The following is a 27,399-nucleotide window of genomic DNA, read 5'->3' as shown; positions in this document are numbered from 1 at the left end:
CAGAGAAAAAACATCCCATTTCTCTGGTCACTCTAGAGTGCTACTCTAGTCTATGCACTGTACCGCTTGCATTCCATGCACCATGCTTGGTTTTTCAATGTTTCAAACTCAAGATTATAATCACTGCATTTTGATTTTTTGAAGCTTATAAAATTATTTTAAAAGCTGATATTGTATGGTAGTTGAAAAGAATATGTGTTATTGACTTTGTTTTGATATTAATAATTCATTAATTGCATAGGTTAAATGTATAAAGTTGATTCTCAAGATAATAATCTACTATATTTCACAAATTGAAATCAAAAACAATTATTGTTATTGTGTTCAGAAATTTGTGAAAAGTTTTGTTCAGAACTGAAAAAGAAAAACCTGCTGTAAGTAATAAGTTATAGTTTTTGTTTTTGCAATATAAATATTTATTAGGTTCAAGTTGTAAAAACACAAAATTCCAAACTCTCTCTTGTTATTTGTTTTTAAAATACCTATTTGTAAATGTAAATGAAGCTTTATGTAGGCTAGTAAGTGGCTACACTAACTTTAGTTATAGTGAGGTCCACGTTATAATGACAGAATTTGTTCAACTTTGGTTTTGCTATCTTTGTCTATCATTCGACAAAGCCGGTGGTACTATCCTTTTCTAGGTCCACAACGTTGCCAATTATGTTTTCTAAAGTGTAGAAATATAATTAATTAATGCAGAGAATTGGCATCGCTAAGCTCCTATCTTTATCCACTGCCATTATAAAGTGGACCTCACTATAGTAGCTTTCACTGAAGACTAAGTAAATGAATAAAGGTTGTATTATTATCAGTTGAGGCTGTGCAACAGACTGAAAAAACTTGTGATTTTTCAATTTTTTTATTTGTATTACACATCAAGCTATAAAAATAAAATCTGTTTTTTCAGGATATTTTTTTTCGATTATTAAGTACGGTAGGCTACTTTTTCTTTTTAATTCTCAAGATTGTCAATTTTGGGCCAGCTCATATCAAATTCGGTAAGAATTAATGAAATTTGATGATAAATTCTTCATGGTATTGTTGATGAATAAAACCAGAATTTCCTTCAAATCAATCTTAGAGCCATCAATTTTAAAGCTATTCCATTTACAAAGAATGACTGAGAATAACTTTTGAGTCAATTTCATGGGATTTTGTTTAATCATTAATACCATGAATTTATTCTCAAAATTCCATGAATTTATTTATCTCTCATCGTATTTCATATAATCTATCCAAAAAAATTGAACTCAACTTACTTAAGACGCTCATATCTCAAAATGTAAGGATCGGAAAAATATCCTGAGAAAACTTTATCATTTTAATAGCTTGATAGTAGGCTATACAAATAAAAAAACTCGAAAAATATTACCACTTTCAAATGTTATTACAGCTTGTTGCACAGCCGAAAATGTGCAGTGAGAATATTATTATTTTGAGTTCTAATGATAGTATTCATAGTCGCTTTGCCAGGCGTATTTCTAAGCAATACGGTTCTGTGAATCCCTAATTCTTAAATAGTTCATTTGATAGAACGTAAAACTGTGGAATAGTAGGTTATTCAAATCCAACATAGGGGGGGGGGGTCTGGTGCTAGGAACTTTGGGACCCACACTTTTTGCGACTGAATGGTTCCGACATCAGTTGGACATTGTTCTCCAACACAAAGGCGTTAAACACATAGAATTAGCAAGTCAGTTCAAGGCCTGCTCACCTATTTATAAATATTTATTTTATATACTTCATATAATATTTATTTATTTATTCAGATCTCAAAGTTAGATTATTATTTCCGCTACTTGATCAGGAAAATAAGAATTTCTAGTATTCTAAAAATTAATCTATGAATGGTTTTCATTTTGAGACAGAAGCGTGTGAATCTGTTGAAAGTACCGACTATTGTTTGTGAATCACTTCACAGGTACCTAGAGGGTAGAGGTAGAGACCCCAGACTTGGTGGCAAAATTTATTTTTTTCCTAGTTGTGAAAAAAAACAGAAAATACCTGGTCCTAAAGTTCCGCTCACTGGGGTAATCACAAATCTAACAGAGACAATTCTCTCCAATACAGAGCTATCACATTATGATGGACCAATTAAAAAAAATACAATCCCAAATGATAAATCTTTATACCAATGAAAAGAGAAAATTCCAAAGTTCTTTTCACAATAAATGTCCTACATTGGGCCCCTATTAGGCTAGGGCGCCTATACTCCGTACAAATTAACTTCCGACTTGGGATGGACATGCGCAGCAGAGAAGACATACAGCGACAGGGATACAACGGCGGCTATGTTACCGTTGTGTATCGGCCAGCATTCTCTTATTTCCAGTGAGTATTCAAGCGCTCATGTTAAACTTATGAAGTTTCCTCTCTACAATCACAGACTCGACTGACTCTAATCGACAAATTGACAACTGCGCTTCCACCTATGACTATCAATCACTGCAATTGGCTGATCTCCCTCCATTTCTCTGCGCCGCAAATTCCTCCAAGTCTGAAGTAATTTTGCACGGAGTTAGGCAGCCAGGATGCGTAGCCAACCGGGCGGACAGTCGCACTGTTTTTAAAACTTGGCCGCCATGTTTTGGCTACCGTACCAGACTGGTCGCCGGGCTCGGCATCCTACCAGCAGTCATAATGTGGATGACCTAACCTAACAACAGTACCTGTTGAGCGGCTGACTGTTTGGCTCATCATTTGAACAGGCAGTATTTCCACAAAGTTTAAAAATAGCCAAAATCCACCCCAAATTCAAAACAGGTGACCATACTGATCCAAAAAACTACAGACCCATAGCAAATCTTCCCATTGTATCCAAGATTATAGAGCGGGCGGCATACAATCAATTTGATTTCATATCTGGAGACGAATGGGTTGTTGTCTACGAGCCAGCATGGATTCCGAAAAAATCACAGTACAGCCACAGCGATTTCCGAACTCTGTGATGAGGTGTGTAAGATATGGGAGGATAAAAAATATGCATCAGGACTGTGTAATGGGGTATTTATAATTAGGATATATTGGGGTTATATTATGTATGGTATTGGGATGGTATTATAAGGTTGTGAGAACAACCCTAGACATTATGGTAACAATTTATAATAGGGGAATCGCTTGGCTTGCGAGAGGTAAAATTGATCTAACTCTATAACTCATGAGAAAGGAACTATATTTTAAAATAATAAACAAAACAGTTATATTTTGGAGAACTAAGTAATCGATTTAATCAAATTGTAACTCAAAATGAAACTGGAAACTTAAATAAAAATAATATTGAGAAAACTTTTTAAACAAACAATAGAATAATTACAGGATTTGCCTTCAATAAAAAAGATGAATAATATATAATAATAAAATTGATAATATTAGCTCACTGAACTCACTGAACCAGGAAAATAGTGTCTCGGAAAAGAAGGGTAGAGCCGGGCCCGATTATCTGCTGTAGATAGCTCCAGGTCCCGTCCTCGTAACCGACTGACTAGCTTCTCATTTTTTTCATAATTTTACTTGTCATGAATTTTCACCGTCGTCAACAATTTATCTATTCATTGTGAAAATTCATGACAAATAATAAAAATTATGTAGTTCTATTACATCCCCGGGTCCCCCTAAACTTCGACCCGAAGTTATCGAAAAAACGGCATCTCTCTAAGTTAATTTTTACACATTTCAATAATATTTCAAAAATTAAAGTCAAAATTACCGCAAGCTAAAATTATTATTATTATTCACAATATTATTCTAATTGGATATTTATATGTAACATAACTTTCAATGAATACCTTAAATCTATGTGAGTGCCAATTCATAAGCTAAATGCAAGTGATATAAATTACATTATAGTGAACTAATTCATAAAAATCAAACTTAGCCTAACACATCAATCAACTTCAAATCAACAATTCAATACATTCATATCTGAATAAGAATTGAATGGAAAAAATTTCAATTATATTGATGAATAAAATTAAACCTACAAAATCTACGAAAGTAATAAAATTGAATCATAATGCAAAAATTAAACATCAAGTCCGAATAGTATTCGAGTAAGCAAAATAATATTGTGGACCTTGAAAATAAGAATAATAATAATAATTGAAATAGTTTATCTTCTAATCTGGGAAAATATTTGAATCGATAGCATAAAAGAGTAAATGGATACAATAATAGTGAATAAGTAATTATTATTTGCATAGTTTCCTATATCCTAACCCATTATTTTAATGATTTCATTACATACTACTTTACTAAAACACAATATATTCTTAAAGCTCCTGTGGGTAGTCCACAATTGGAGTACGTTTCGGGACTCTCAGTTGATTTGCTTTCTTCTTAATATAATTTTGAAGACATAAATACAAGAATATAACAGTTATCAGTGTTTGCCAGACAATAATAATATAAATGATCAGTTTATTGTTCACCCCTAACAAATCAAAGTTATTTGGCATTTCAACATGATGGAAAATGTCTTCTGAGAATGAGTTGTGCTCTTCAAATTTTGAAAAATTCAAGTGCCAATTTTCATTTAAGATTTCCGAAAGGTTTAAGTACTGAGGCAGAGTCTCATGTTTAAAAATTGGGATGCTCAATTTAGATAAATTTGTCCACATGTGAGGAATTAAGTTATTAATAGCTGGAGAAGGATGGGAACGGGAGTCGCAAGGATAAAGAGTGCTTATCAGTACGTCGCCGTTGTCGTCTTGAAGTTCGCAGTTGCAAGGGATGTGGAGTGATAGGGTTCCTGGACTGTTGCTTGGGACCTCAGTTGTTGAGTTTTTACAGCGAATTGTCGTCTTTTTGCCGGTGTTGTGGAATAGGAAGGTGTCTTCTCGTAGGCGAGTGATTAGGGTTTGATTGTCAGTTGCTTTACAATCAAATTTGCAGACTTCTCGTAGCTCCGATACGTCTGCTTCTGATGTTAGAAGGTGGAGACAAGTGGCTTGGGTGGCGGAGTTCGACATCTTTTTCCTCGGAATCAAGCAGAGGCCTTTCTGCTTGAACTGGCAATCGTCTTCTTCGTCATCTGACAGGATTTGCAGTTTATTTTCTTCTCTAAGTATCAGGTGATGTTGGGAGGTCAAACGGCAGGTATGACCATTCCAATGAAGCGGGATAGATTGCAGGTGGAATAATGAAATAGTTGAATTTTTCTTCTTTATTGGTATTTTGAGGGTAACCAATAGTTCGTTGTCGGATTTTCTGCAGGATGTTAGTTTCAAGTTTCGAATTTTATCGTTGTCTTTTGTTGATATGGTGAAGTTTCTCTTGTTTATTTTCTTTTCGAGTTCTTGAAGTCGATTGTTTAGGTCTTCTTTTGAAATGACGTGATGAGAAAGTTGTTGATTGTAGCATCTCATGTCGATTTCATTGTAGTTGTTAGATAGAGTCATCATATACATGAAAATAGTAGTCCTCAGTTGTGTTTTCAGTACATCGGTTGTAGTATTCCCTTTCTGAAACTTATTCTGTTGGGTGAATGATTCTTGCCAAAGAATAAGGTCATGCTTCATGTTGTTCAATACTTTCTTCACGTTCTCTGCCATGCCGTTCATCTTGCGTGTGTTGTCTATCAATTCGACATGTTCAGCGTGAACGAAGTCTTGAAGATTACTGAGATGAGAAGTGATGTCGGTTTCGGTTTTCACGTATGCGCCCAATTCTTCGTCGGTAGCTACTCCGCAACACCAGTTTAGGACCGCCCCGATCGTATCGATAGAGCGTTCGCGGCGTGGTAGTCGATTTTCGCTCTCAGCTGGAGTGTTGTCGTCATCGCTGCCAATGTAAATGCCGTCTTGTAGTTGTAGAAGTTGCAGCTCCGTTCGATGAATCTGATCAAATACTGCACACTCCGATGAGGAAGGGAAAGGACATGAGTCAATTTTTAAAGGAGTACTCAGAAGGTTCCTCATAACAAATAAAGGATTTGACCTAGGAATACTGAATGTTATTGGAACTGTGGACTCGTAAAATACTACATTGTGAATTTCTTTAAATAGAGCTCCGTGAAAAAGAGAAATTTCTTGAGACAATACCGTACAACATATTTCTACAAATGCTAAGGAACAAAGTATTATGGTATTCATTTTAAAAATATTATATCAGTTAGTACTCTATATTAATCTATCAATGAACAGTTCGTATAAGATATCAATTTTATAAACAATAATTACTAGTAAAATCCCCAAAAACCCTACAAATAGATTATGTAAATGGTCAAATTAATAGCTATTTCTTATATTCCAATCGTAATCACCTACTGGAATTGATTATTTCATTAACATCAATACAGATAATATTGTTATTAAAATATACGTTTTCACATAAATAATCTTATAAATAAATAAATTATTATATCAAGAATCATCCGTTTCTGAAAAAGAGAAACATTTTATTACATACGAGTCAAGAAAATAATATTCAAGCATAAATCGTATTTGATGATTTTCAAATAGCATTCATTCATAAACAAAAACGTGAGAACAATTCACATCTTTTAATAATGAATCATCGTTAGAATGTCTAGTAAAATTGTCTATCAGAGCTCAATTATATTTCATTGTTTCATCGAAGTAGAAATCCAATCAATTAATTGATTGATTGAAAACTGCATACTATTGTGATTTGAGAATCATCTCGATATTTAGTCGTGAGAAAATGGATTTGATCGCTTCACAAGTCAATACTGATCTCGCAAACAAAATTCTCTAAAAATTCAGTTGTAAGCATGATATTGTTTTTCAATGATTTGGAAAATAAATAAATTACATGAATGTTTCATCTCGATTTCTTCTCATCAATTGTCTTTTAAATTAATGAAAGGCAAAGATTTAGGATGAGCGAGGTATAATTGCTAGCATAAAGAAAAGGAATAAAGAATACAGTTAGACAATAAAACAATAAACACTTAATTGATGGGATCTCGTATGAAATATTTTTTCAATTTATCTACATGAAAAGCTACATTTTTATAAGTACCTCGTAGCGGAAAAAATATCTCATAGACTTCATCTGTTACTTTCTTTACTACTTCATATGGGCCTGAATATTTTTTGACTAATTTCCTAGACTGTCCTTGTCTTACATCAGGATCGTGGACCATAACTAAATCTCCTGGTTCAAAAATGCAATCTGTTCTATTCCTATCGTAATAGTATTTCTGTTTTTCTTGTGCATCTGATAAGATTGATGGTATCTGTTCTCGCACTTCTTTAAGATTTGCTAATCTCGCGTCTAAATGATAAGTGACGTCGTCATTTTCGGGAAAGATTTTCAAATCTAAAGGAGTAGTGGCTTCAAAACCGTGCAATAAGAAAAAAGGTGTATATTTCAAAGAGCATTGTTTCGAAGTATTGTATGCGAATAAAACTTTCGGCAGCATTTGTACCCACATTTCCTATTATCGGCTACGTAAGCTGTTAGCATCTCTTGAATTGTCCGGTTGGCTCTTTCGGCCAGACCTTGACTTTGGTGGTGACTTGATGATCCTAATATGTGTTTGATTCCAAGCTCAACCATAAGGTCATCGACTTTTTTATTTACAAAATGTGTACCTCTATCGGATCGAACTTCTTTTGGAACGCCAAATCGGTATATTAATTTCCATAAGCATTTAGTGGTATTATTTGCGTCGGCGTGTTTACAAGGTTCAGCTAAAATATATCGGGTCGTTAAGTCAACAATCGTTAGAATGTATGAATAGCCCATTGAGCTCTCTAACGGACCGATGTAGTCCATCATGATACTTGAGAAAGGCTTACTATCACACTTGATGGGTGATAAGAAACCTTGAGGCTTCGTAGTAGGGGTTTTTCTCTCTTGGCAATTTTTACATGATCTTACATAATTCGCAATGTTTTCATACATATTTTCCCAATAATATTTCGATGATATTTTCTCATGGGTTTTATAAATGCCGGTATGTCCACCTGTTAAGGAATCATCATGGAATGTTTCAAGGATTTTATTGATAAGAGATCGGGGTACGAGAAGTTTCAATTGATTGGTATGCCCATCAAATTTCTTCAGATAGACAATGTCTTTTTCGATCGTGTATTTTCTCGCCTTTCTAATCGTAGCTGTATCACTATGATTAGGGTTTCGTATTGCATCATATATTTTTCTTATACTCTCATCATTTTTCTGTAAAGTCTTTATGTCTATTTCTTCTATTTCGAATATATTGTAGTTTTCGTCCTTTGTGAGATCAGTTATATCCTTCTCTAGTGGATATCTACTCAGGGCATCAGGTACGTGCATTTGGGCTCCTGGTTTATATTTCAAATCGAACGTGAACTCCGTTAATTTCATAAGTAACTTACTGACTCGAATACTGGGGTTTTTCCAAGTTTTATAGTATTGCAAACTAGCATGATCTGTGTAGATTGTAAACAATCGGCCAATTAAGTATTGTCTGAAATAATTTACACAATACACTATTGATAGAAGTTCAATCTCTCCTACTGCCCAATTTTCTTCATGTTTTGTCAGTTTTCTGGAAACAAAAGCTACTGGATGTAATTTTCCATTGTCATCTGGCTGCGAGATAATGCCCCCTATTCCAACTCGAGAAGCATCTGTGTGTACCACTATGATGAAGTACGGGTTGTGATAAAAGTTTGCTTTTTATTTCCGAGAATGCGTTCTGCTGATCTTCTTCCCAAGTGATTGGTTTATTCTCGTTATTTTTAGATATCAGATTTGTTAAGGGTCTTGCAATTATAGCGTAGTTTTGAATGAATTTTCGGTAAAATCCACTAAGACCAAGAAATGCTCTGACATCTTTGACAGTTTTGGGTATAGGGTATTTTTCGATAGCTTCCAAGGTTTCGGAAGCGGGTTGTATCCCTTCCTTTGAGACAGTGTGTCCAAGTACTTTAATTTTTCGGTAGAAGAAGTGACATTTAGATGTATTCAATTTTAGTCCTACGTCTTGCAATCTTTTCAAGGTTTTCTCGAGCTGTTGATATTGCTTATCAAATGATTCTCCATAGCTAATGATATCGTCCAAGTAAATCAAAACTCCTCTATACAAATAATCATTGAATACTTGGTTGATTGCTCGTTGGAAAGCATTTGGAGATGTTCTAAGACCAAAAGGTAGTCTTTTGAACGTGTACAGCCCTTTATGAGTTGCAAATGCTACATATTTTCGACAATCTTCGTGTAATGGCTGTTGGAAAAATGCTTGTCTGATATCTAGGGTGGAAAAGTAATCCGAATTGTCAAGAGAATCAAAAATTGTTTGAAGAAGGGGAAGGGGATATCTATCCGGTAATATTTTCTCGTTCAACATTTTATAGTCTACAACCAATCTGAATCCACCGTCTTTTTTAGTAACTAAAAATGCGGGAGAAGCATAATGACTCTGGGTTTCACAAACTATTCCTGCTTTTATCAATAACTCTACTTGTCTGTCTATTTCTGTTCTTTGAGCGATAGGTAATCTGTACGGTGACTTAGCAATGGGTGTGTAATCTGTAAGTTTGAACTTGTATTCGGGTAATTTCGCTTCCTCGAAATCAATTTCGTTTGTTGAAAATAGGTGTTTGTATTTATTGATGAGTCTTTTCGCTTTGGAATTTTGCTCTGGTGTAAGATCTTTATTAATATCTATTTCACAACCCCCTCCATCGAATAGAACAGAGTCTACTAATGAAACAGATTCGTCGTAATTACAAACTTCTCCTTCAATTTCACCAATAATAGTTTCATGCAACAATCTTATATCTTGCCTTCCTAGATTCAAAATTCTAATTTCACTCATGTTTGTTTCAAAATCATCCTCATTCCAAAGCACATGCAATTTTTTATTATGTAATAACGATTCATTTGGAGTAAAATGGGATACTTTGAGCAATTTTTGTGTTAGATTGACTTTGACATTCACGTCTTTTTGAGCGGGGATTATTGTTTCAAGAGCACATTTGACGAAATTTACGGGATTGGGTATGCAGACTTCTTTTGTAATATTTGTTTCAGAATCGTTGTGTAATCTATTTAATGTACAAATCCACTCTTTATCCATGTCTAATTCGACTATTTTACCATTATCGGTCATTGAAATGATGTTATTCTCATAATCTAATTTCATTTTATATTTTGAGAAGAAGGAATTTCCAACAATAATATCAGCCTGTAAGTCTTCAGAAATTACTAAATTTACTTCGAATTTCCTGTCATGTATTTGAATTTCACTCGAGATCATTCCTGTGATCGGCATTAATGAACCATTAGCTACCGATAAAGCAATACTACTATTTTTCAAATGTTTTAGATCATCGCTACTTAAAAGATTTTTTTGAACTATGTTTACGTTCGTACCGGTGTCAATGGTAATTGATACATCTTTTCCTTTGAATTTTCCATTAATAGTAAGTACTGGGACTTGAATTCTTCTCTCTTTAGTCAATGATCCATTCATTCCAAGTTCGTGCTGAGCATGCATTTCGGAAGACAATAGCTGTTTGAAGTTGGTTTCACTTTCTATTTCGTTAGAGCAATTAATTTCACTTTCATTTGAGTATAACTGATTATTATTGGCATTGAGAAAAAACTGCCTGACAAATTCTATCGCTTTGGATTGTTCATCTTTCATTGATACAGAAGATATTATATTACATGTGATTTCTTCTTTATCAATTGAATTTGGAGAATAATTATCAAATGGAAATTCAGCGCTTTGTTTTTCAAATCCGGATCCCAAGTTCATATCCGATTCGTCTAGGCTCGGGATCCTGTATTCGAGTTTTTTGATAAGAAAAAACAATCGTCTTTCCAGTGATTATTCCTCTTACAGTATGTACAGAATCTAGTCCTATTAGGGTTGATTGGTGTCCTGTAATTGACTGATGTTGATTGTGTGTAATTATTGTTTGTATAAGGTTGTCTTTGGAAATTGTTCTGATTTGTTTCGTGTGGGAAGACGTTTCCGCTCCTATTTCCAAACTGTCTATTAGGATTAGGATTATGTGATTGTGTGTTTCTGTCGCGATCATTGTAATTATTATTGTTTGAATAAGGTTGTCTTTGAAGTTGTTCTGATTTGTTTCGTGTGGGGAAAAGTTTCCGCTCCTATTTCCAAACTGTCTATTAGGATTGGGATTTTGTGATTGACCTACATTTCTACTCAAATTTTTCACCACAATACTCAGATCGTTCAATTTCTTCTCTAAAGTATCTACTACATTTATTTTTTGGACAGGCTGTTCGATTGAAGCATTATGCATTCCTAACTTTTTGTCTAGAAGGAAGCGAGATCTTTCATATTTGGCGAGATTTTTCTCTAAATCTTCAACTGATGCATTGTCCATGAAAGCAACATGTTGCAATGCTCCTACGTCTAAGCCTCTCAAAACATATCCTACTATTCTTTTCTCTGACATTTGAGGCTCAAGAATGTGACAAAGTTTTATTATATCTGCTGTGTATTCTGTGTATGTTTCTGTTGGTAATTTGTTTCTGTTTTCGAGTTTTTGTCTGGTTGTCTCTTCATGAACAGGGTCTACAAGTTTACTTTTTAAGTGGCCTACTGCATCAAGAAATGTCGCGTTTTCATTTTTATCCGAAAATATGTCGAAAATTGCCAATGCTGTTTTCTTGAGGTAGAGGGGTAAATACAAGATTTTATCATCCTCATCCCACTTATTTATTTTTGCTGCCCTATTGAAGGTTTTCAACCACTCGTTGAAGTCTTCACTCTTTGTACCCCCATAGCTTTCGGGTTTCGCAAAGGGTCTTTTATCATTCCCTGCCATATTATTTTCTGGAATTAGGATATTTGCTAAGTTATCGGGAGCTACTGTGTCGTAGATGTGTTCTTGATTTCTGCCTAGCTTGCCTACTATTCGCTCGTAATCGGCTAACATAGGGAAGATAATACGATCGCGTTGAGACAGGGACCCTAACTTAAGTAATCGACTTAGAGCATCTCTAGCTCCTGAATCGTGGTCCACATAAATACAAACTTTTTTTGCCAAGTCAACAGCGAATCTCAAGTATTCAATATTAACAGATTGAGGGATGTGAATACCTAACTGTTTGCCTAGCTCTAATAATTCTGATTTATCCAGAGATTTTACTTTTAAATCAATAGGTAAACGTAATAATGAAACCTCGAATTCACTAGGTGATTGTTCAGAGTCACTAGAACTAGAGCTACTCATCTCAATATAACAATAATAACAATTATCATATTTACCCTGTACGTTGAGAGAATAGAGGACATAATTATACGAGATCAAACACAGAATATAATAATTATGATAATGACCTGAAATGAAAATGTCAATAGATAATTTGAAGGCTAATCTTGTCAATTAATAAACTCTTTCTCATGAGAACGACGCCCAACACCATGTAATGGGGTATTTATAATTAGGATATATTGGGGTTATATTATGTATGGTATTGGGATGGTATTATAAGGTTGTGAGAACAACCCTAGACATTATGGTAACAATTTATAATAGGGGAATCGCTTGGCTTGCGAGAGGTAAAATTGATCTAACTCTATAACTCATGAGAAAGGAACTATATTTTAAAATAATAAACAAAACAGTTATATTTTGGAGAACTAAGTAATCGATTTAATCAAATTGTAACTCAAAATGAAACTGGAAACTTAAATAAAAATAATATTGAGAAAACTTTTTAAACAAACAATAGAATAATTACAGGATTTGCCTTCAATAAAAAAGATGAATAATATATAATAATAAAATTGATAATATTAGCTCACTGAACTCACTGAACCAGGAAAATAGTGTCTCGAAAAAGAAGGGTAGAGCCGGGCCCGATTATCTGCTGTAGATAGCTCCAGGTCCCGTCCTCGTAACCGACTGACTAGCCTCTCATTTTTTTCATAATTTTACTTGTCATGAATTTTCACCGTCGTCAACAATTTATCTATTCATTGTGAAAATTCATGACAAATAATAAAAATTATGTAGTTCTATTACAACTGTTTATCGATCTCTGGAAGGCTTTTGATGTACTCGATTGGAACTTACTCAAAACAAAACTAAGAAAAATGAGAATTCAAGGCAGAGCACTTAAGTGGATTGAAGACTACCTGCATAATAGAAAACAAAATGTAGAGCTGGATTTCCAAAGACAAAATCAAATAATCACTTTCAAATCAACAGCACGATCAGCCAAAAGAGGAGTACCACAAGGGTCAATCCTGGGACCGCTGCTCTTTCTTATATACATAAATGATTTTCCGGATGAATTAAAAGAAAACAAAAAGTTTGCTCTATTTGCAGACGACACAACTATACTACTTCCCACAAACAGAAAGGAAAATCGAAACAATATAGTTGAATCAACTCTTACTGAAGCTACCTTGATCTGCAATAAAATGAAACTGACCATAAATAATGAAAAAACAGTACACATGAACTTCACCCCAACAAACCAAACCCAGGATGAACCACAAAACAGTAATATACAAACAGTGGAAAGTACAAAGTTCAATGGTGTAATTATCGACAACCATCTGTCCTGGAGGCAACACACAGACTATTTATGTAAAAAACTCTCCTCTGCTACATACGTCATCCGCAGAATCAGAAATATTGCTGATGAGAAGACAGCACTAATCGCATATCATTCATTATTTATGTCACACTTAAGACATCGTCGCATGGGGATCATCAGCACAGGGAAATCTTTAGAGAATATTGAAGATACAAAAGAGTGCAGTGCGAATCCTACTAAGAGCAAACTACATAGAACACTGTAAACCACTCTTTAAGCAGACAGGTATCCTCACAGTAATCTCGATATACATCCTGGAATCCATCATCCTAGTGGTAAACCAAAGTCCGGCTTTAAGACGAGATAAGAACACGCAACGTGGATGACATAACCCTCCCCCAGCATCGACTTAAAAAGTATAGTAAATCTTCAGCCTATTCGGGGGCATACCTGTTTAACCTGCTTCCTGGCAACATAAAATCCCTAGTGAATGGCAACACTTTCATAAGAAGCCTAAAACAATAGCTGATGGACAGACCATACTATAGCATTACAGAATTCATTGATGACCACACTTTCTCACACCTTAAATAAAGGTGAACACCGACACCCCCACGATGGGACGAAAAGGACGATTCCCCGGTCAAACAGACTGCGGAGAAGACAAAAGAAATAACAAGTAAGTAACAAGTTCAACGATTGATTGAATTGAATTAGTACTTTGGTAATTATGGATTTTTTAAACCAAGTCCATCATTTTTAATAACTCTGTGTATTGAATTATATATTACGGTATAATATTCTGCATAAAAATTAATATTAGGTTTTCATACAATTATTATTGGGTTTTTTTAATTACAGGACTTTGATTCTGAAAAGAGAATGGAAAAGAAAAGTAACCAAACACGACCGTCGCAATTCAAGAGAGTAGCAGTAGATGACATTATGAATATAAATGACAGCGCTTCAAAGAAAAGTAGGCTATTAGTATAATTTGTAAGATATAGTAATTTGGGGCAGCGCAAAGTGCTGCTTGCTTTCCAAAATCACTCGAAAAATTACACTTTTACAGAAAAGTTTTATTTTTAACGATTTAAAGGCTTAGTTTTTTCAAATTAGGCAGCTATTTTAATAAATTCAATAAGACATCATACAATTTTTCAACCATGATAAAACAATTGTACAAAGTACTTTGTAAAATTCTCCAATCTAGTAGACTGGAAAACGCCAGCAGACATAATAATAATATCAATTGAATAATAAGTTATCCTCCAAGATTTTTCCATTTTTTACTTGATAGTTTTTCTTTTTGAATAGGCCTACAAGGAAAAACTGAAAATTGGCACAGTAAAACGTTTGCATGTGCTGACATTAGTTTTTAAAAAGCAATATAAAGAACATGTTTGGTCTGTTCTGAAATCCTTGAATAACTTGATTTCATTGCTTTAAGTTTAGCTTCGCTGTATGGTAGTTACCGTACTTCTATCATTTTTTGAACATTTGAAGTATTGACGTTTTGTTAGAAAGGTGGAATACTTACCGCAAGGAATAGAGAACAAAGTTCGTTCAAATTATATATCGAAGTTAAAATGTGTTCTTTGCATGATGATGATTAATGAAGTTGAATTTAGATAATTGCAATTATCTTGGAACTGGAGAAGCATGAAAATAGAAATGCATATAATATATTATTGGTGATCCACTTAAAAATCAATCACTTTGATTGATGACTTTTGACTGATAATTATTCTGTAATTTATATTCCAAGATTTATATGACTGACTTCCAGATAATTCACAATAAACTCTTGAAATATTGCAGTCCAATTTTCTAAGATTTTTATAATGAACCTACCGTGTCTAGAAGAACTTCGCTCATGTAGGGCTAATAAATAGTTTTATTCGTAAAAAATTAGAATTCAATGGCGATTTAAATTTATAGAGTTCATAAGTTGAATCAGCTAGAAATATTGTGGTTGACAATCATAAAAGTAAATCGCCTGATTCATTTACAACCTAAGAATACAAAAATAATAGTTAATTTCTCTTTTATTTTTTCGCAGAAAAGCAAAGCGTACCTGCTCATCTTAGACCATCAACTTTGAAAAAACTCAAGTTGAAACCAGACCCCACTCTTCTGTTTTCTCAATTTGAACCAAAGTCTCAGGATAATAAAATAGATGCTTCAGCTATTCATGGAGCCAATGAGACAGCCTGTTCTCAAGTCAACAAGTCAAAAGATCCTAGTAAAGTGGGAATTTCAAAGGGTTGGACTCCTCCGCTAAAAAATGCTGCTCAGCAAAAGGAATCTAAAGGCTCTTCGCAAAGTTTTAAACGGGTTGGCATATTGAAAGAATGTAAAAATGTGAAGAAAGTTGAACTCAACGTCAAGTTACCGTCCAATGTTAAAGGGGGTAGTCCAAAAACAAAAGAGAACAGCTCTGGTAAAAACTCAAACACAAAAAATCAGAATACGTCAAGAAATTCTCATGAAATTATCGTTAAGAATTCACTAGAAGTCGACCGAGATTCTTCCAATGTTTGCTCGCAATACCATAGAGGAATTCTTCACATGGAAGACAATCAGAACCAGTCCGATCCATCCAATGATAGTCCTCACCGAAGCCATTTTGAAACACTATTGGAAGCCATTAATATAGTCGAAAGCGATGGTGACCATAGTCTTGAAATAGATCATTCCAATACTTATAGTTCTCAACAAGAAGCTGGTAACTCCTCACAATCTCATGAATTTGTAGACACCGAACAATTAGATCTCTTCAAAGAAGATAAAAATGAACAAATTCCTTACATTGTCACACCTTTGAAAGAGACACATTCAAATGAATTATCAGTTATGGAAGGTTCTCAAAATTCCTGGGGACAAGAATATCAAGATGGTGTAGCAAACAGCCCAACAAAGGAGAGCTACGAATTCGACACTCAACCCGTTCCTCAATTTACAAACGAAACCTGTGTCCAGAAAAATCAATCAGCTGAGCTTGCTCATGTTACTGTTTATGAGGATTTGAAAACTCTCGAGACAACTGTTGATTGTGGGGAGTCGGTGCAAATCAAGTCTACTCCTGATCTAAGTGGCAACGCAAAATTGGACGAATGTCATAATGATTGTCTTTTGACTTCCAGTTGCGTCAATTATACAGAAACACTAATTGAGAATTTGAAGTATCCAGTATTTTGTACTATAGTTAATGAAGCTCGAGATAGCACAGAGGTGTTAAAATTTTCAGGGAGTGATTGCAGCAAAAATAAAAACAAGGGATTGAATCAGGTGGAATCTAAAACAGAGGCATCACAGCAGTTTAGGCAAAATCATGAGAGGGAGAATAATTTGGAAGATGGGAATGACTATAGTGTGGTTGACGAAGGTATAGATGCAGAAGACGAGAAAATTATTAAAGAAATAAGAATATATGTGTATGATTCACTTACTTCTGATGAAAAAAACGATGGGAACTCTAATTACATTGAATATGGGGGGAATGGAAAGGAGACTTATCAAAAACCTGATATGGCATCTCAAAATTGTGAGAAGTGTGTGGTCACGAGTTTTCGTCCCGAAATCAACAATGAGAACGTTTATGAAAAAGAATTGGAAATCGGGGAAGAAAGTAAGGAGGAATGTGAAGGACCAGAAATCTTTTACAAAATGGAGGAAAATGAGGAAGAATCTGAAGGGATTAAATATTGCGAACAAACAATTGAAACATGTGACGAAGAAAGAGAAAGATACCAAAAGAATTCAAGCAACGAATATTTTGATTATCAGCAGAATAAAGATGAGACAATTGTTGAAGGAGAAGGAGAAGCTGATGAGAATGAAGAAAGCAATTTGAAAAAGGAAGAAGTCGAGATTTTGGAATGCAATAGCAGCGAAAGCGATAAGGATAAAGTAGGTGGAGAAAATGACGATGAAGCAAATGAGAATGAGGGAGCAGGTAGAAGCAACATAGGGGACAATAAAAGTGAGCTTTGGAATGAAGATGATGATGTCTTTGATGAAGTAATAGACATGTCCTGCACTCAGCTCATCAACATAGAAAATGAATATTCAAATAAGAAGAAAGCTGATGAAAAGGTTGGGAATGATACCAATAATAATGCTACTCTACGAAATAAACCAGGAGATTCGAATATTCGAAAAGTTCGAATACCGTGGGTCAATGATGATTCCAAGAAAGCCGAAAAAGCGAGTGTTATTCCAGATCAGAATCTTCAATGGATCGAACGGATGCGAGAAGAAAAACAAAAGTTGAGAGCTGTAGTCCAGGAACTATCCCAGCTGAAGTAAGTACCTTTTAAAAGCGATTTTAATTCTAATAAACTCAGGCTCAGCTGTAGCTTAAACAGAGTTAAAGCATAGAGAAACAATAGCATAAGTAGATATACCATGGTATAGGAAGCTTGAGAAGTTGGACTATCTCAAGCCGATAGTCCACGTATTTCTTTTCGCGTGGAGCTGCAGTCTGTATAACGCTGGTAGTCTCTCATATTGTGCCGTTCATACACTCTCACCCGGCCAAAACAGTAAAAATCGACAATAATCGGCTTGAGTTAACAGTAAAAGTTGCGAGATAAATGCCCTATACCATGGGATATGTACTTACGCTATTTTTCTCTATACCATCCTACACCAACGTAGCGTAGCTTGGAATACGTCACCGACGTTCCTAATGTTAATCAATCTGTCCATTTGAAACCGGCATAGCGTAGATCAACATTAGGGAGATACGACGGCTACGTCTTCCGAAGAAGTATTTCTTGCTACGCTACGTTAATGATGTGTAATGGCCATTAGCATTTATTTATATTTGGCGGATTACAAAAAAATACTCTAGTAACATTTTTGCTTATTCATTTCTAAAACAGTACCTTTGATTATTCTTTCTCTCATTTAACATTTTGCAAGTAAGTTGTATCACTCAATTACGGAAACTAAGTATAAATGTAATACAAGAACCATTTTTCTTCTGAAAAACATTAACCGTGATTAATAGCATTTGAATTGCTTATCCAAATTTTCTGAAAATCACTTGTTCTGTAATTTATTGTACATTGAGCATGATTCTTGGAGTTTTAAAATTCCAACTCTCATGTGAAACAATTTATCAATATAATGCGATTTTTATAGAAATTGTGATAGATGACAAACGAAATAGGACAATTTTAGATTATTTGATGATCAACATTCACATGAAATAAATGCATAATTTCAAGATAGATTTAGATGTTATAATTTACAGTTTGGATTCAAAATTCAGTCATCACGAATTATTATTCAAGTTTTGTTCCTTTAATTTTTGTCAATGAAATCATCCTATTTAATGCCTACTCAAGTAGGTGTGAGTGAATTGGAGAAATTAATGAACTCGAGATAAAGAGTAAGATGGAAACTATCCATTTTATTATTTCTATTAAATAATAAGTTACTTTTTTATCCTCATTAAAATCATCCTATCCAATGCCTATAAGCTATAACTTATGTAGGTGTGTGTATTGGAGAGATTAATGAATTATAGCCCAGTCAACGAAGTGTTATAGAGGGAAAAGTTTGGAAGACAATTTTTGCCCCGCAGTTCTGTTCAGGGTGGTGAGGAGGTAAACATATCAAAAGTCCCCACTCCTACCCCCTGTGCTAAGGGGGTGGGGGTGGTTCAAAGGTACCATTTTTTGGTTTCTCGCATATAACTCGAAAATTATGCATTTTACAGACATGACTATTCTATAAGAAATTTAAGCTTACATAATTTCCTACAATATTGATCTAACAACTTTTTCTATATATCTTTCATTTTTCGAGATATCCGCTCTAAAAGCTGTGACATTTTTGAAAAAAAAAACACATTTTCCTTTCATTTTTAGCTATTTTTGGTCTTATAACTTTTTTAATATCGTTGAGGAAAATCCATGCTGATCATGAGCTCATCAAGCATCGAATTCTCTTCAATTTGATGTATAATTTCATAAGCTTACGCACATCACCACGACTGTTGCAGCAGCTTCAGTGTTGAGTGTGAGATCTTCAGTTACACAAAAATAGACCAATTGACAAAGGAATTTGGAGAGAATGTTATAAACACAATTTTTGACTTCGCAGCTTTGTTGGGACTAGTTAGGGGGTGAACATATCAAAAGTCCCCATCCCTACCCCTTGTGCTAGAGTAATGAAGGTGGTTTAAAAGTTGCATTTTTTAATGTTTTGCTTACACGCTCATATCTTGAGGAAAATGCGTTCAACCGACATGGCTAACTATTCAAAAATAAAGCTTGATAAATTTAAAAGCTGTTATTTCAACAATTTTACACATTTAAGAGCGTATATCTCGAAAACTGTTGGAGATATCACAAATCTCCACAGAACAAATATTGTAGAGGATTTATCAAGCTTTATTTTTGAATAGTTAGTCATGTCGGTTGAACGCATTTTCCTCAAGATATGAGCGTGTAAGCAAAACATTAAAAAATGCAACTTTTAAACCACCTTCATTACTCTAGCACAAGGGGTAGGGATGGGGACTTTTGATATGTTCACCCCCTAACTAGTCCCAACAAAGCTGCGAAGTCAAAAATTGTGTTCAAAACATTCTCTCCAAATTCCTTTGTCAATTGGTCTATTTTTGTATAACTGAAGATCTCACACTCAACACTGAAGCTGCTGCAACAGTCGTGGTGATGTGCGTAAGCTTATGAAATTATACATCAAATTGAAGAGAATTCGATGCTTGATGAGCTCATGATCAGCATGGATTTTCCTCAACGATATTAAAAAAGTTATAAGACCAAAAATAGCTAAAAATGAAAGGAAATTGTGTTTTTTTTTTTTCAAAAATGTCACAGCTTTTTGAGCGGATATCTCGAAAAGTAAAAGAGATATAGAAAAAGTTGTTAGATCAATATTGTAGGAAATTATGTAAGCTCAAATTTCTTATAGAATAGTCATGTCTTTAAAATGCATAATTTTCGAGTTATATGCGAGAAACCAAAAAATGGTACCTTTGAACCACCCCCACCCCCTTAGCACAGGGGAGGAGTGGGGACTTTTGATATGTTTACCCCCTCACCACCCTAAACAGAACTGCGGGGTCAAAAATTGTCTTCCAAACTTTTCCCTCTATACCCTTTTTTGAGCATTCATTGCCTGGACTATTAGCTAAAGGGTAAAATGGAAATCATACTTTTTGTTATATTATTTGAATAATTTTATTTTTTATTTTTCAGTGCTCTCATTCTACAAGCCCGACAAACACTTTGGCCAAGTATGTTAGCGAACAAGAAATAGATTAAAATATGGTATCGCCATTCTTCATAAATAATATATAAGATATAAAAAGATGTTCAGTTGCCAGTGCAAGTGTGTAAAGTTACCTGAACAGTAAAACGTTTTTCTCACCTTTGAATAATAACAATTATTCAAACAAAAGATGTTTAGCTTTTGATACTGTGAACCAAAGATGAAATATTAATATGTGTTTCAAAGATGAGTTAGATTAAACGTATACGGAAGGCAAGTTCTCAAGGCTTTGAAAAATGAATTCAAAGCTATATAAGTTTTGATAGCTTTTGATAATGTAAACCAAAGATGAAATTTATGAGTTTCAAAGTTGAATTAGATCAAACTAATGTAAATGTGAGTTCTCAAGGCTTTGAAAAATGAATTAAAGTACAATATTTTTGGTCATGAACATTTTATTCAAAACAATAAGTCTACAAATAATGATTTGAAATTGTACAACTGAATTAAATTAATTGGCTCGAAACAGCATAATCATGCTATGCTATTTCAAATGTTTCTGTTTCATAAATCAATCTAGCTACGTTTCCTTTTCCCCGCTTTCAATAATGTATTCGTCTTATCTGATTTAATATTAATTATTGTACATTCTTGTTAATAATCATGAATTGCTCAAATATATTTTATTCATTAAGGAAATATGTCTGCATGATTATTTTAATAATAGATTTTTCAACTGATATTACTTATTCTGGTAGCTCATTATATTTCTACATCGCCTATTAACAATTTGGAAAGGAGTTAGATAAGGATGAAGTATCTGCTTTTTCTCAACACAAGAAAAGTAATAAACCAATGTTAATCATCAGATGCTGACTTCAAAACGTGGATCTCACTAAAGAACCTACAGGGAAACGACACAACGGCACTGCATTATTCCTCAATGTAAACATTAAAGATTTTATTAATATGAAATATTTAGTGTAGACATAGAGAAACAATACCTTATGCCATTGTTTCTCTATGGTATAGACTAACTGATTGTTTTCTTTCATTCTGGGATCACTTTCTTTGTATATCTTTAACCACTCAATTTTTCAACTTCAACAACTATACAGAGTTCATAAAACAGACAAAGTTTACATATTATAGAGTTCGTGAAACAAACATGAACCATCTCTACTCTAAAACCAGTAAGTCATTTTCATACTGCCAGATGCATCTAGAGGAGTTTCCATGATTGATGCCTGTCTGACCAGCTTAGGCGGAGGTTTGCCAAAGAGTGGCGTCTCCTGCACTGGAATCTCCTCTCTCATTTCCAAATCAACTCGAGTTTTGTCTAGGTCCTCGTATGAGCCAGAAGTTGAAGATGGCCTGTAATATAAATTTAAAAATGAATACAGCAGATATTTGAGACTGTTCACAGATGAGCTGTGAAATCTATAAATAGATAGATAGATTTCTTTTGCTATCGGACCATACAGTCATTAGCAACATCAGTAAAATATTCATAACACAACACTTAATTACAAAGAATGTCTGAAAATCTCCTCCAAAGAATAGAAGGGGTTTTCACGCAGAAGTTCAAATTAGTGATTTACTGAACAAAGAGACTGGATAATTTTTATTGCCTCTGGCAACCTATTGTAGACCTTTGTTCCTAAGATGTGATGGGACTTCTGTACTTAGGTTAATCGTGGACGTTGGGTATCAAGTTGTGTTTGGCGGGTGTTATCTGAATGAATCATAACTCTTGTGCAAAACAGTCATCTGTCATTCATCCCCTAGAACATACATGAGACTGGGAATTTCCAGCTCCAGCTATCCAACCAACCGTCACACATAAAAATGGAGCGATAAATGTGATATTAGTTTAAAGAAGAAAACAAAAGTGAGTATAATTTGATAGAAAACGTGATACAAATTTATATTTCAACACACATTTGAAATCCTATAGCCAGGTTTCCTACCCGTCTTACGTCTTTCCAATTTAAACGCGATTAAATTACGTCATTGCATTGTCATCCAATCTGTAAGATGACATTTAAACGCGGTTGAATTTAAGACAGGTAGGCTACATACAAACAATATCTTACAAAATGGTAGCCTATTTATTTTTTTGAAGTAGTTGAAAAATTTGGTAGTTGTTTGAACAAATCTAAAATGCTCTGGTTGAATCAAATCATACAATTTTAGGCTGATTAACCATGAACAACTAGATAAAATTGTTCAACTTTCTGTTAAATATTGGAATTCTTCCCAATACCGAACATTTTACTGAATTAAGCTCTTCTTCGACAACTCGGTCTAGGAAGAGTCAAATCCAAAAACTGAATTGAATTTCAATAAAGTATAGAAGCCTTGGAGACTTACAAAAACATGCCTACGGTATTCACTTTGACATTCAGTTGATTATTTTGCATAATAAGCATGGGTATCCATATTCATTACTTTTATAATAGAGCAATTAAAAACATTTAAACCACTTGAAAATTTTCAATTTTATAAAAGAGCATTCAAAAACATTAAACCATGCAGCTTAAATGTCATGATCCTGTTAACAAGGTTAGTGATAAACAATAAATAATTATTTTTTATTAATCTGTTAAGAAAGTAGAAGGCAATACATTTTTTAGAAGCAGTTGAAAATATTTTGATAGCCAATTTGGTTCCACAGTAAAAAATATTTATAATTCATTACAATTATAGGAACTTCTCTCTAACGACATGCTTCTCAAATTCCATAAAAACGTTCAATCAATTTAAATTCACAATCTAATAATAGTGTGAACCTACTGCTTCAATGAAGAACACATTCATCGATGTGAATGAGAAACTTCTGGTAGAATCAAACTCAACCACCTTGGAAATAATAATTCAAAGATATAAATCAATAATCAAACAAATTGAACATATAAACCAAAACAGTTCAATTTTATTTTTCACAAAGATTTGTAGTTTTCTTAAAGACAGCACCAGAGAGAACCAGTAATTTAGAATACGATTTTTTTCAATTTTCAACAAGCAGCAAGAAAATCTCCAGACAATTATTAAAATTAAAAAAAGTAAATTCTTTTCTTCATGAATTAATTTTCTTCAAACCGATTCGTAAGAAATTTAAAAATACTATGAAAAAATATTACACCGTGATATGACGACCATAATAATTTAGAAATCCTTACATTTTGAATTTAATTGATGAACTCACTTCTTTGGAATGCACTGAAGACAATCGGTGATGGTCCAGTCTTTGCCGAACTCTTCTCCCTCCTCCAAGGTCTGCGGCAGTCGATGGTGCAGGGTCTCAGGCAGACGCAACCCTGTCACGCCGCCAATCACCGACACGCAACCCATTATTACTAATGGAAGTATCAGGTTGTCTGTACCCTGAAAATTATTCATCAATTTCACTCAACACGTGGGTCACATTTTTCATATTGATTAATTACCTTTTATTACCTTCCGCTTCACCTATGACCAGGATCCTGGTTTGGCAGTATCACATTACATTACAGTTTGGCTAAGTTATGGTGAACGGCAGCCCATTGACTATAGACTATTCTTTTTAATATAAGATCTTGTTGAAAAATTGAATAACAAGAAGATGAAGTATTGACCAATACTATTACACTAAATTGAAAATAATTTTATTATCAAGAACTTCTATCAATTAAAATTAATAGTTTCAATACTTTGAAATATTGATGGTAAAACGGCACAAAAATTCGTAAATGAAGATTTCATGTAAAATATGTACATTATTTTGTAATAGAGAATTCATCTTTAAGATGATTCAAACAGAATTGATCAATTATATTTTATTATGAAAAATTAATGGTTAAAACAATACCGTAATTCATCTTAAAATATTGAAACAGATCAATAGGCCTATATAAATATAATAGGCCTACTAAAACTATTGAAAAAAATTAATGATTGATTTTAAAAAAATGGATTCAACGACATAATCAATCATTCGGCCACTTTGAATACTTTAGCCACAAGCCACATTATAGTAAAAAAGCCTCAATTCAATCATAGCATAAACATATTAATTATTTGTTCAGAAGTATTATTATCTACTTAGGCTAAACTCAAACGAGAAGAAAACAACAGCTGAAACAAAACTAAATTGTATTCGAAAAACGATTAGTAGTATTAATATCATAATTAGATTACTCAATTATTATTACTTTATCATGATTGTGATTATTACCAAATAAGTGATGAAAGGAATCATGATCATTCCAATGCCACCTATGTAAGCTGATGCTCCAATTCCAACTCCCCGAAGTTGAGTAGGATAAAGTTCTCCAGCGAAAGGGTAGATGATCAAGAATGAAGCAGAAATGGTGAACTTTGAGAATAAGAAAAGCACCAACGTCAAGGTCACAGCATCTGCAAGTTGCAAATTTGAAAATGATTAGCTAATGCAACAGTTATATAATTTGGAGCACCATATTAATAAGAATGTATTTTCTAAATCTAAAGGATAATTGACCGAGCGAAGTGAGGTCTAAGATTCAAGTCGACGGTTTGGCATTTCTCTTAATGTTTCAATGTTTATATGTTGCGCATTTACGGCGAAACGCGGTAATACATTTTCATGAAATTTGACAGGTATGTTCCTTTTTTAATTGCGCGTCGACGTATATACAAGGTTTTTGGGAATTTTGCATTTCTAGGATAATATAAAAGGAAAAAGGAGCCTCCTTCATACGCCAATATTAGAGTAAAAATCAGACTATATAATAATTATTCATCATAAATCAGCTGACAAGTGATTACACAGATGTGTGGTGAAGCCAGTATTTCCATAAGGTCTATAGTTTCAATCAGGTACTTGTGGATGAGAATACTGCGTGAGGTCTACTGTTCACAGAACTACTAGTTTATAGCATTATAATATTTCTAATATTGGAAAAATTTGAGAGAATATTTGGAAAAATCTGGTGTGGCGCACTCACACAACTTTCCTTGCCGTTATGAAAATTGATCACCTGACGCTAGTGTTCCCGCGCATCTCAAGTCTACTATTCAAAGATTTGAGCCAGCTGGTGACAGGGCAATAACGCTGGAGACACACATGAGGTCTGCTATCTCTTCATAGTGAATGATTTAATAGAATCAACAATAATTTGCAATTGAATAATCACATTTTCTCGAATTTAAAGCTTATTTTCAATTTTTGTTGAAAATGTTACTGAACATTAATTGTAGAGATTTTCGTGTTCAATCTACTCCACTTGATTTTTTTGTTTAAATTGTATCTGAAGCATGATAATTGGGAATCTAAAATCGAACTTTGCATTGATGGGGCGGAGCTCCCAAAATTTTTACAGATATGGGACTTGTGGCAGTTGATAGAGCTTATCGATGAGTATTTTAGGTATGAATTTGATCAAAATCGTTGGAGCCGTTTCCGAGAAAATCACGAAAAACCCTGTTTTTGACAACTTTTTTGCCATTTTAGCCGCCATCTTGAATTTCATTTGATCAAAATTGTTCGTGTCGGATCCAGTGAAAGGACCTCAAGTTCGTGTCGGATCTAGTGAAAGGACCTCAAGTTCCAAATTTCAAGTCAATCCGTTAATTTGGAGATGAGATATCGTGTACACAGACGCACATACACACACACACACACACACACACATACAGACCACCCAAAAACCACTTTTTTGGACTCAGGGGACCTTGAAACGTATAGAAATTTAGAAATTGGGGTACCTTAATTTTTTTCGGAAAGCAATACTTTCCTTACCTATGGTAATAGGGAAAGGAAAGTGAAAGTGAATTTTCGAATAATGTAATACTACTCCTCTACCTACGACAAAAGAGGTGAAAAAATGATAATTTTCCTTTGTAGCAATATTTCTATTGGAATACGTCGGACAATATTGCATAAAACTTATTTATGGTATGTGTACTGAGTCAATTAATGTTATAAAATGACCCAGTGAGTCCAAGATTCTTAATTCATTTCGTTCTATATTCACAATATTTAATTATTTATTCATCAATATCATGAATAATGATTGATCAAGAAACAACAAGCTGAACCCAGAACCAATTCTCACGATAATATATATCCTGGCTATTAAATTAAGCGAGCAATTTCTGCATATATTTTATATTTATTTATGGTTATTTATGTCCAACGGATATCGAAAACGGCTCTAACGATTTTCTCGAAATTTGGAACATAGTAAGTTTATGATATGAAAATTTGATTGCACTAGGTCTCATCCCTGGAAAAACTCGCTGAAGGACATGAAAAGGATAATAATTATCCATCCTTGGAAAAACAGATGATAATTTGGTCGTCTGTCGATAACAGAAGATGCGTGTGCCTGTGAGGGAGAGAGACAGAATTATTAAAAATTAAATTAAAAATTATATATATATATAAATATAAAAATAAATTAAAAATTTATATATATATATATATATATATATATATATATATATATATATATATATATATATATATATGTTCAGCTGTGTAATCAATCAGCTTATCTCACGAAAAATATTATCTAGAAATTTTAATCGAAATAATCTTATTTGTTGATATGACATGGTATTTTACAGTTTTAAGTGATTAGTGAGTGTTATTTTGTTATTCAATTTGGTTTGTAAACAATCTAAATTAGAACTTTTCAGTTT

General features: G+C 33.7%; 3 protein-coding genes across 3 annotated transcripts in view; 1 reads left to right on the top strand and 2 right to left on the bottom strand.

Moving 5' to 3' along the window:
• Nucleotides 1-106: 106 nt before the first annotated feature.
• On the top strand, nucleotides 107-21,174 carry LOC120350475. Its single transcript, XM_039423935.1, has 4 exons — nucleotides 107-374; nucleotides 14,344-14,458; nucleotides 15,545-17,789; nucleotides 20,721-21,174. The coding sequence occupies exons 2-4, from the start codon at nucleotides 14,365-14,367 to the stop codon at nucleotides 20,779-20,781; spliced, it is 2,400 nt and encodes a 799-aa protein (XP_039279869.1). The 5' UTR covers nucleotides 107-374; nucleotides 14,344-14,364; the 3' UTR covers nucleotides 20,782-21,174.
• Nucleotides 4,041-12,371, bottom strand: LOC120350476. Its single transcript, XM_039423937.1, has 2 exons — nucleotides 11,217-12,371; nucleotides 4,041-5,039 (listed from the first exon to the last, which is right to left on the bottom strand). Exons 1-2 carry the CDS (start codon nucleotides 12,165-12,167, stop codon nucleotides 4,269-4,271), a joined length of 1,722 nt encoding a protein of 573 aa, XP_039279871.1. The 5' UTR covers nucleotides 12,168-12,371; the 3' UTR covers nucleotides 4,041-4,268.
• Nucleotides 21,171-27,399, bottom strand: part of LOC111061874 (carcinine transporter) — a 28,112-nt gene continuing 21,883 nt past the window's right edge. The window contains exons 7-9 of the mRNA XM_039422819.1: nucleotides 24,950-25,131; nucleotides 23,942-24,120; nucleotides 21,171-22,107 (exon numbers count right to left, since the gene is read on the bottom strand). Of these exons, the coding sequence (XP_039278753.1) occupies nucleotides 21,918-22,107; nucleotides 23,942-24,120; nucleotides 24,950-25,131 (551 nt within the window). The 3' untranslated portion in view covers nucleotides 21,171-21,917. The remainder of the gene's footprint in view (nucleotides 22,108-23,941; nucleotides 24,121-24,949; nucleotides 25,132-27,399) is intronic.

This window comes from Nilaparvata lugens, chromosome 3, assembly GCF_014356525.2.
Source record: "Nilaparvata lugens isolate BPH chromosome 3, ASM1435652v1, whole genome shotgun sequence".
In the NCBI taxonomy this organism is placed as follows: Eukaryota; Metazoa; Arthropoda; class Insecta; order Hemiptera; family Delphacidae; genus Nilaparvata; species Nilaparvata lugens.
The sequence above is the reverse complement of the archived record's forward strand: the minus strand, read 5'-3'. Positions and strand labels throughout refer to the sequence as shown.

Excerpts from the sequence above, each read along its gene's own strand:
- LOC120350476 (XM_039423937.1), bottom strand. The coding sequence starts at position 12,167 with ATGAGTAGCTCTAGTTCTAGTGACTCTGAACAATCACCTAGTGAATTC. Across the intron at positions 5,040-11,216 it reads TAGGAATGCATAATGCTTCA|ATCCTGTCAGATGACGAAGA; the intron begins ATCGAACAGCCT and ends AATAAACTGCAA.
- LOC120350475 (XM_039423935.1), top strand. The coding sequence starts at position 14,365 with ATGGAAAAGAAAAGTAACCAAACACGACCGTCGCAATTCAAGAGAGTA. Across the intron at positions 14,459-15,544 it reads TGACAGCGCTTCAAAGAAAA|AAAAGCAAAGCGTACCTGCT; the intron begins GTAGGCTATTAG and ends ATTTTTTCGCAG. Across the intron at positions 17,790-20,720 it reads CAGGAACTATCCCAGCTGAA|TGCTCTCATTCTACAAGCCC; the intron begins GTAAGTACCTTT and ends TTTATTTTTCAG.